This window comes from Dermochelys coriacea, chromosome 3, assembly GCF_009764565.3.
Source record: "Dermochelys coriacea isolate rDerCor1 chromosome 3, rDerCor1.pri.v4, whole genome shotgun sequence".
Classification (NCBI taxonomy): Eukaryota; Metazoa; Chordata; order Testudines; family Dermochelyidae; genus Dermochelys; species Dermochelys coriacea.
The window spans coordinates 208033310-208044208 of NC_050070.1; the positions used below are offsets into that span (position 1 = coordinate 208033310).

General features: G+C 39.4%; 1 protein-coding gene across 3 annotated transcripts in view; it reads left to right on the forward strand.

Annotated features, from left to right (window-relative positions):
• SOS1 (SOS Ras/Rac guanine nucleotide exchange factor 1) overlaps positions 1–8998 on the forward strand; it is an 83809-nt gene extending 74811 nt beyond the window's left edge. For 2 of the 3 annotated variants that reach the window (XM_038397579.2, XM_043512179.1), the window contains 6 exons: positions 261–378; positions 2996–3168; positions 4048–4164; positions 4374–4638; positions 5808–5926; positions 7426–8998. In XM_038397579.2, coding sequence (XP_038253507.1) covers positions 261–378; positions 2996–3168; positions 4048–4164; positions 4374–4638; positions 5808–5926; positions 7426–7920 — 1287 coding nt within the window. In that variant the 3' untranslated portion in view covers positions 7921–8998. The remainder of the gene's footprint in view (positions 1–260; positions 379–2995; positions 3169–4047; positions 4165–4373; positions 4639–5807; positions 5927–7425) is intronic. The other variant, XM_043512178.1, reaches the window with a different exon arrangement.
• The last annotated feature ends 1901 nt before the right edge of the window (positions 8999–10899 follow it).

Here is a 10899-nt window from a genome sequence, read left to right on the forward strand (position 1 = left end):
TATCCCATTTTTCAGAAACTGAGGCCCAAATAGGTTAAGGCCCAGAATTTTAAGGATATTGAGATGGGTTGCTGTGCTGAGCGTTGCAACACCTAACTGATTTAGGCTGTTAGAACAACACATAAATGCCTTTAAAAATCTGGATCTGTGACTTCCCCAGGGTCACACAACTAGGCAATGGCAGCTGTCAGTCCTGGTCTTGTGGATGGGGCACTGGACCACAATGCCCTCCAAACTAACCTATCTGTGTATCTTTTCAGCAAATTCCAAGTCGACAGAAAAAGATTTTAGAAGAAGCTCATGAATTGAGTGAGGATCATTATAAGAAATATTTGGCAAAACTCAGGTCCATTAATCCTCCATGTGTGCCTTTCTTTGGTAAGTAGGTTTGATTCAGGATGAGCAGTATAAAAGAAATGTCAGTTAGTGTTTGCCAAGGACTCGACAGAAATACAAGCAGAAGTGAGAAGTATATTTTAAAGGAACACTGAGCTTGAGGTCTAATCAGTTTTTTAAAAGAAGTTAAACTTAGTTTCAGCTGTCTCTGACTGTAAAACATTTTCTCTCCCTTACTGCTGTGTGAAAGAGCCACACAAATGTGCAGTATGACTGAATATGCAGAGAAAAGAATTTCTGACCATCTTGGTTAATAGATATTGATGGACCTATCCTCCAGGAACTTAATTCTTTTTGAACCCAGTTATACTTTTTGGCCTTCACAACATCCCTTGGCAGTGAGTTCCACAGGTTGACTGTGCATTGTGTGAAGAAGTACTTCCTTCTGTTTGTGTTATACCTGCTGCCTATCAATTTCATTGTTTGACCCCTGGTTTGTGTTATGTGAAGGGTCAATAACATTTCTCAGTGGTAGCAGATGACAGAACGAGGAGTAATGGTCTCAAGTTGCAGTGGGGGAGGTTTAGGTTGGATATTGGGAAAAACTTTTTCACTAGGAGGGTGGTGAAGTACTGGAATGCGTTACCTAGGGAGGTGGTGGAATCTCCTTCCTTAGAAGTTTTTAAAGTCAGGCTTGACAAAACCCTGGCTAGGATGATTTAGCTGGGGATTGGTCCTGTTTTGAGCAGGGGGTGGGACTAGATGACCTCCTGAGGTCCCTTCCAACCCTGAGATTCTATGATTCTGTGATTTCCTTATTCACTTTCTCCACACAATATGTGCTTCACAGACCTGTATCATATTCCTCCCGCAGTCGTCTCTTCTCAGATGAACAGTCGCAGTCTTTTTGATCTCTCCTTACATGAAAGCTGTTCCATACCCCTGGTCGCTGCTGTTGCCCGTCTCTGTACTTTTTCCAATTCTAATATATCTTTTTTGAGATGGAGCAACCAGAACTGAAAGCCGGGGCCTATCATGGATTTATATAGCGGCATTATCATATTTTTTTGTCTCATTATGTATCCCTTGCCTAATGGTTCCTAACATTCTGTGAGCTTTTTTGATTGCCGCTGCACATTGAGCAGATGTGTTCATAGAACTATCCATGATAACTCAAAGAGCTTTCTTGAGAGGTATCAGCTAATTTAGACCCCATCATTTTATATGTATAGTTGGGATTATATTTTCCAATGTGCATTACTTTGCATTAATCAACATTGAATTTCATCTGCCATTTTGTTGCCCAGTCACTCACTTTTGTGAGATTCCTTTTTAACTCTTCGCAATCTGATTTGTACTTAACTATCTTGAGCAATTTTATATTGTTTGCAAACTTTGCCACCTCACTATTTACCCCTTTTTTCATATCATTTATGAATATGTTGAACAGCACCGGTCTCACTACAGATCCTGGAGGGGACCCTGCTATTTGCTTCTCTCCCCAATGAACACTTAAGTATTTATTCTTACCCTTTCTTACTCATCTTATAACCAGCTACTGATGCACGAGAGGACCGTCTCTCTCATCCCATGGCTGCCTACTCTGCTTAAGAGACTTTAATGATGGACTGTGTTAGAGGCTTTCTGAAAGTCCAAGTCCATTGTATCAGCTGGATCATCCTTGTCCGCATGTTTGTTGACCCCCGCTCAAAGAATTTGAATAGGTTGGTGAAGCATGGTTTCCATTTACAAAAGCCATGCACCCGAGGACTCATGATGGACCCCACAGGTCCAGTGCCCTCATCTGTGGAGTTCCATTCTCTCTCTTTAATCCTCTTGTTGTTCAATATCTCCATGAAACCATTAGGGGAGATTGACACAGCATGAACTAAACTGCCATCAATACGCAACAGTGGCTAGCTCCACATCGCTTTCACATCAGGCATAAAAAGCTTCATCTCCATTATCCAGGACTTGGCTCAGATCAGTAACTGGCTGGATCTGAACTGAGAACGAATAAGGCAATGCTAGTGAAAGGAAGGAAACAGCACTCTCCACTTCTGTCAGCTCATTGAAATTACATTGCCTCACAAAATTCAAATTAGATTTCCCTGTGGTGTGTGCATTATAAGTGGTAGATAAATAAACAGATTGATCTTGAGAGTCTCATGCAAACAGGCAGCTTTCAAGGAAAGGTTTAAGATATTGCCGTTATTTGTAAAGCAGACAACTCTGTCATTGATTGTGATAGGGAAAATTTTGTTTTAAGACTGCACTTAACTCTACGGTGGTACAGGTGTGCCACTGTAGAACTTCATTGTAGATACTACGTATACCAACAGGAGGGATTCTCCCGTCAGCATAAGTAATCCACTTGCCTGAGAGGTAGTAGCTAGGTTAACAGATGAATTCTTCCGTTGACCTAGTGATGGCTACATAGGGACTTGAGTCGTCTTAGCTATGCCACTCAAGGGTTTGGATTTTTCACACCCCTGTGCAATGTAGTTATTCCAACCTAATTTTCTAGTATAGAGGCCTGAGTAATTAAAATACACAAATTTAATTCTTTAAAAGGGCTTCATATTCCAGCTATATTGTTTATTTCCTCATAGTTTTGTACTGTAGTATCGGAATGTTCTTATTCTCTTCACTATTTTAGGAATTTATTTGACTAACATCTTAAAAACAGAAGAAGGCAACCCTGAATTTCTAAAGCGACATGGAAAAGAACTTATAAACTTCAGCAAGAGAAGGAAAGTAGCTGAAATAACAGGGGAGATCCAGCAGTACCAAAACCAGCCATACTGCTTACGAATAGAATCTGATATCCGAGTAAGTTGCATTTTTGTATGCCAAAATATTGAGAGCTTCTTTGTGGTGATTATTTCAGAAATAATTTTAACAGAGAAAATCAAAGGAACCTGTAGAGCAGGCTGTTTGCTCCGGGATCTCAAGTTTCTAGTGTGACACAATGCAGGATGTCCTTAGATCATAGGTTTTTTTTCATACTATAAGATACCAGTAGTAGCAAGCAGTACATGAGGCTCCTTATCTGCAGACCATCATGAGCCACTAACTCCCAGTACTTTGGCCAGAAAATTCAGTAGGCTAGTTCTTTCTTGGCAAAGGTCAGCAGAGGTATGTCATTTTCCATGAGTGAGAATCCTGCATGTTGCTATCATGACGGAAGCAGAATTTAGGTAGTTTTCTCTTCTGCTGTATTAAAATATGACTTTTCCTTTCTACATTGAAGTTACTACAAATCCTAAAAAGAAAAAAGTCTTTAGTATAAATTGGCACTTTCAACCCTGGTTGGAAGTTGTTTCTTACATACATGCCTTAAAACACTATATTTTCTCATTTGAGTGAAGTCCTAAGAAGAGGTGAGGTAACGCACATGGGTTTTACTGATGTCCTCCCAAGGCAGTGGATTTCTGTGTTTTGGCAGTTTGCAAGATCTTGTCCCTAGTTTGTCAGAGTAACGAAAATTGTGAAATGAGTAATGTCACTTACATTTGATATTTTGAATGATTTTTTTTTAAAAAGTTCATGTAATTCACCTAATGAAATTTCATGTAATTCACCTTTGCTGAATAGTACTTACATAGCACTTTTGAAACCATTGGGACTACTTGTATAATAAAGTATGTAGAATTTGCCCCATGATAGTAATTTGTACGATGTAATCTTCCTAAACTTCCTGTGTTTCAGAGGTTTTTTGAAAATTTGAATCCAATGGGAAATAGCATGGAGAAAGAATTCACAGATTATCTGTTCAACAAGTCATTAGAAATAGAGCCGCGAAATTCCAAGCCTCCACCAAGATTTGTTAGTATTCAGATTTTATTTTTTTCTTAACTTCAAAAATGTTTCCCATAATGCAGCAGAAATTGTTTTAGAATTTATATGAATAATGATGAAGCTGCATTGAACTGATTTTGTGATGGAGATGAAGGTAATTTGATTTTTTAAATGTATACTTTCAATTCACTGCAAGGTTTTTAACTGCACAATATTGATATTTGGTATCACTGCAGCCCAAAAAATACAACTATTCCCTCAAATCTCCGGGTGTTCGTCCGTCGAACCCAAGGCCTGGTACAATGAGACACCCTACACCGCTGCAACAGGAGCCAAGAAAAATTAGTTACAGTCGCATCCCTGAGAGTGAGTCAGAAAGTACAACCTCTGCACCAAATTCTCCACGAACGCCATTGACACCACCCCCTGCCTCTGCTACTTCCAGTACTACAGATGTCTGCAGTGTCTTTGATTCAGATCCTTCAAGTCCTTTTCATTCAAGTAGGTGCTAAAGCTAGGAATGCATTTAAATAATTAGGACTGTCACAAATGTTTGTCCTATTTTATGATCTAAACTGTTAGATCATTTTGGTCCTTCAAATTTGCTATATCTGCAGATGTTTTTGCCTTCTTGCATAATGGCAGACAGTCTCAATGCATTTTACTTAGATTACTATTATCTTTTAAAAAAAGAAAAGGAGGACTTGTGGCACTTTAGGGACTAACAAATTTATTTGAGCATAAGCTTTCGTGAGCTACAGCTCACTTCATTGATGCATGCAGTGGAAAATACCTGCAAAAAATGTAGAGTTAAAAAACATATTATTCAATTTCATGCAAACTATTTTCACACAATTCCTCCCTCCACCAAATCCATCAGTTATTCCTAGACACACAAATACATCAGTTCCCTCTCTCCCTGTTCATTCACTACCAGGCAAAGAGGGCTAGTCATTCTGTAGTGCACTTAATAATAATAATAATACCTAGTTTTAGAGCAGTTGTCATCAATATACCTCAGAATGCTTTACAAAGGGGAGAAATATCGCCAGCCCCATTTTCAGATTAATATAACGGGAGCACAGGGGGGGTGAAGTGACTTGCCCAAAGCAAAAGCCATTCAGCTGGCCAATGTCAGAGCTGGGAAAAGAACCCAGATCTCCTGAGTTCCATTCCAGTGCCCTGTCTGCTGGGCTGTCCTGTCCACTGGGTCACAGTGCCTCCCATAAAATAAGATGTTTCTGCATCGTTGAAATGCCCCATAGGTTGCAGGGTCACATCTACCCTTACAATGCTGGAGTTATGTCAGCACCTCTAGCCATCACCTGTATTTTTAGGTAATGAGAGTTTAGAGAAAGGAGAAGTTGACAGAGAGCCAGAGAGAGGACCATAACGTAGCAATACGAGTTGTTCTGGAGCCAAAACTAGAAGACTATATATTTCGTAGGTAGCTTCCTTGTGTAAAACTAAAGTATCTCCATACTTTACAGCTTTTCTTCTGTGAGCTAGACAAAGACATGATGATGATGTGCTGAATTATCTCCCTTGCATTCGTATTTCAGTAAAAGCAAATTGTTGCTAATTAAGTAGTCATTAAAAGCAATCAGAACAAATAAAGGGCAGATAAAGTACATCATGTTGAAGGTTTTTGTTTTTTAAATATCTATCAGGATCTGCATCTGTGTCGTCCATAAGCTTTACCAAAATCTCTGATGAAACTTCTGGTCCTCCTCCTGTTCCTCCACGGAGACGACCAGAGTCTGCTCCAGCAGAATCATCGCCTTCAAAGGTGAGAAATGTGTGGGCCCAACACCTATTGCATTCAGGATGAAATTCAATATGGACGAACGCAAAGTACTCCACTTAGGAAGGAATAATCAGTTGGACAAATACAAAATGGGAAATAACTGCCTAGGAAAGAGTACTGCAGAAAAGGATCTGGGTATTATAGTGGATCACAAACTAAATATGGGTCAACTGTGTAAAACTGTTGCAAAAAAAAAAAAAAAAAAAAAAAAAAACCTAACATCATTCTGAGTATTGTAAGCAAAACATAAGAAGTAATTCTTCCTCTTTATTCGGCACTGACAAGGCCTCAGCTGGAGTATTGTGTCCGGTTCTGGGCACCACACTTCAGGAAAGAGGTGGACAAAATGGAGAAAGTCCAGAGAAGAGCAACAAAAATGATCAAAGGTCTAGAAAACATGATCTATGAAGAAAGGCTGAAAAAATTGGGCTTGTTTTGTCTGGAGAGGAGAAAGGGGAGGGAAGTGATGATCTTCAAGTACATGAAAGATTGTGACAACGAGGAAGGTGATAAATTGTTCTCCTTAACCACTGAGGACAGGATAGGAAGCAATGGGCTTAAATTGCAGCAAAGGAGGTTTTAGGCTGGACATTAGGAAAAACTTCCTAACTGCCAGGGAACGGATTCCCTAGGAGGTTACCTAACCTGTTCTTTTGACTTGCATTCCTTCCCTCTTGTTGTCTGTATAATTGTGTTGAGTATCTGGTCATCATTAATCCTTTTAGTGATGCTTAAAGTAAAATAAGCATAAAACACTTCAACTTTCTTGATACCATCAGTTATAAATTCTCCTCTCCCACTAAATAGAGGACTTGTGCTTTCATTTCTTTTGCTCCTGATGTATTTAAAGAACCTTTTCTCACTGCCTTTTATGTCCCTTGCTAGATGTAACTTATTTTGTGCCTTAGCCTTTCTGATTTTATTATACAGTATTCTATAATGCCCTTAGCTGGCAATGGCGTACCGTATGCTATAGCTCCATTGGCTGTTGGTGGGACTCATGCTAGTGAGTCACATGGGTAATTTTGAAGATCCCACCCTTTATTCTTTCTTCAGGACAGAACATCATTCATTCCCTTTCCTATTAAACAGTATCTGCCTCTCTCTTCCCTCTCGTTCTCCAGAGGGTAAATGCCTTTGGATTTTACTCATTCCTGGGTCTCTTGCTACAAGAGGTGCCCCAGCTGAGCTGGTATCAGCTCAGAAACTGTGCAGCACAAAACTATGCCTCCCCTGTCCCCCACTGCCCTGTATCTTCATTCTCTCTCAGCCTGGGCCCTCTCTCCCCTGCCCCCTGTGATTGTTTAACACTTGTTGGCTGTGTCTTATCTTTAATTGGACATTGTGTGTTGAGGCAGGGACTGAGTCTTTGAACATATTCATATAACATGTAGCACAACCAGGGCCCTGATCCTGATTGAGACATTGGGGCTATCATAATACAGATGATAACCCTTGAATTAAATGTTTGTATACTTCAGATTACTTCTGCACATCTGGACAGTCCACCAGCAATTCCTCCTCGACAACCAACATCAAAAGTCTATTCGCCAAGATACTCCGTGCCAGACCGGACCTCCATATCTGATCCTCCTGAAAGCCCTCCTGTATTACCACCGCGAGAACCTGTGCGAACTCCTGATGTTTTCTCTAGTTCACCACTACACCTCCAGCCACCGCCCTTAGGTAGAAAAAGTGAACTTGGCAATACCTTTTTTCCAAACAGTCCCTCTCCATTTACTCCCCCACCCCCTCAAACACCTTCTCCACATGTAGCACGGAGGCATCTGCCCTCCCCTCCTTTGATACCACAGGACGTGGACCTCCATTCTGTTGAGGGGCCACCTGTCCCTCCACGACAAAGCACTTCTCAACATATCCCAAAGCTTCCTCCAAAAACTTACAAACGGGAGCACACCCATCCATCGATGCACCGAGACGGACCACCCTTGTTGGAGAATGCCCACTCCTCCTGAATTGTACTTCATGCTGGGAGTTGCATTTTCTTGGCACTACGTCTGTTGCTGGCAATGGATGCACTGAACCTGCTGGCGCCAAGGAGTTTGGATGCATACTCCACGCATTTAAAAACTATGCTAGGTTGGGAATGCAGTGTACAGAAACTGAATTGCAGAAGCAGACGTGATCAACTGATAAACTCGCTGTTCCTATTGTAGTATGCAGGATGCTGTTCTAAAGTAATTGGACAACTGATTGTACCAGAAAACTGACTCAAGGGACTTTTCTGGCCAATAAGCGGAGACCGTGTTTTGTGTAATGATCTCTAATGTCCAGTACGGGAATGGAAAATATAGTCTTGTATCCATCAGTTCTATACAGTAACACAGTTATTAGAATGAAAACATTATGCACTTTTTTAAAAATCTCAAAACAGGGAACTTTATATCCTTCTTAATTTTCTTTTTACTTTACTCTCTGCTTTAAATACTCTCCTAAAATCATGAAAAGGACTGTGAGGAAGATCTGTGGTACCTAACCATGTTAGAATTTAGGCATAGCACTGTATTGCGGTCCTGTTTACAAATTGTTACAGTGAATAGTATGGGTACCTAGGCTTCACCAAAGAGGTACTTTATTATTATTTTATTAAATATTACGGTGCCAGTTGAAAAAGAAACTATTGCCAGGAAGCATAATGGGTAATTAATGCTTTCTTTAAACAGAGCAGATTAAAGTCTTATGTCATTAAAATGACAACAAAATTTAAAACAACAGCACTATTGTCTGAAATATTCTACTACATTTAGAAGACTGTTAATCTATGCTAGGTTATATCACATTCTTTTTAAGGTTTACTGATAATCCATTTCATGGCTTGTAACTATTCTTCTTTAATCATGCCATGAAAACAGTCACTTGTGAAAAGGCCATCTTCCATAGTTATTGTCATGTTTTACTAACCATAGATTAATCAGCATACGTAGAATTGCCTTGCATTTGCATAAATCATGTGTATATAGTGAATGTTGCATAAATATGCTTGCATATTGTTTTTAATTTAATTGAAATAAAGATACACATTTGTTTGGCTGACATACGTTAAATTATTACATGGACAAATGTACAATTCAGTTTTTCAGTTAAAAACGCTGATAAGGAGATAAAAGCACATATTGTGGTACAAGTTTTTTCATAATTCAGTATAAGTATTTTAGTAATAAAGAACAGTCTAAAGAGAAGTCAGGTTTTGGCATGTGAAACAAAGTATAGTTAGAATGACAAAGCTGGGTTATTCTCAGAGTGAATTACTGTACATGTTTTTAAATTTCCAAGACATGTATGTAGTTTGTTATAGAATTTCAAACTGTCTTAAAAACTATTCATCTTTACAGTAGCTCTTTACTGTGTCAGAAATGTACATGACAGAACATTTATCTGCATAAATATCATGACATGGATTATCCATAAACCTGTGTACTACTCTTCTGATTCTAACCAATACTGTGACAGTAATGCATGCCAGTTATTGAAGAAAAGAAGCTTTATTAATCTCCTCTACCATAATGTTTGTGAAGTGTGCAGTATCTCATCTTTATTTACTCATGGGTCGTAGTAAAATTATATCACGTTTCCTGTTGGATACAATCAAAATACATTTCAGCAACCCAGAACACCATGTCATTAGAGACAGTTTTAGTAGAGTGAATCATGATGGAAATCTATTATTTTAGTAACTTTCTACAATGCCATTAGAGTAGTGGAATATGCACCATGATACTACAGTTTGGTCTTTACATTTCAGAAAGTGTTTTGATTTCATCAGCATTAAGCAGCATATTTTGTCATAGCCAAACGTTGAGAATTTGTCAGTTGTATCTTTGTGTATATCTTTAACATTTCTATTTTGAAACATGTTTTCCTGCCCCCTCCCCCACCAAAAAATGTACCTTTTTCCTTTATAAGTAAGATTTATAAACTTGGCTTCAGAGGAGGACATTCTTACATATGTACTTTATATAATCCTAGCCTACAAGAAATGTAAGTGAAGTTCCCAGTTCTTCAAATCTAACCAAGAGTAATGAATACCCTTGGTGCAATGTCTTAGAAGTTGCTGACTTTCCAGGAGAAAGCCAGGGAGCTCTCCAATGTTAGTCAGATGTTCAGAACCCACATCGCCTGTCCTCTACACTCAAAACCATGGTCCCTGTCATCACCAAGGCAGGCTAGATAGGTAGAATGGCCTAGTGGATAGGGCACTAAAGGGGTGTGGCATGGACCTGTGTTCAGTTCCTGGCCCAGCCCCAGCCTTCCTGTGTGCACTAAGGCAAGTCATTTAATATTCTCTCTGCCTCAGTTCTCCGTTTGCAAAATACTGTTAATACCTCCCTACTTTACAGTGGGGTTGAGGATAAAAATCATAGAAGTTGATTAGACTCTCTGGTGATGAGGATCATATAAAAACCTAGATTAAATTCCTTCAGAGCTCAGCAACACCTGCTTAATCATCCGCTATTTACCAGCATACGGCACACCTCCAACGTGCTGCCTGAACCACAAAGTGTGAAAAACCAGTACCAGAAATCAAATCCCTGTGTCTAGGAGGAGAATGTTGAACACAACTGCTGAGCCACTGGCCTCTCTCAGAACTTGTCAATTTTATTTGTATTTTCAAGAAATAACTTTTTTTTATAAAATGGAAGAATTTCACATTTGGACAAGTTTGCATTGGTTACTGATTATGGGGGTTAAAGCAAATATCCCTGAATGCTGGCAGGGAAAATGGCATCATTTTTATTGTTCATATTGCCAGATTGTTGATAAAAATGATCTTGAATAATAGCATGGAATAATGAAACATCTTAAGCCAACAACTAGCTAAATGGATTTCTGTTTTACTGCCGAGCCCAGATTAAAAGTCTGACACTGCTCTCAAGTCAGAACTGTACTGTTGCAGAGTATTGATTTTCAGCTGTTGGGTGCTTGCATGGGGCGGG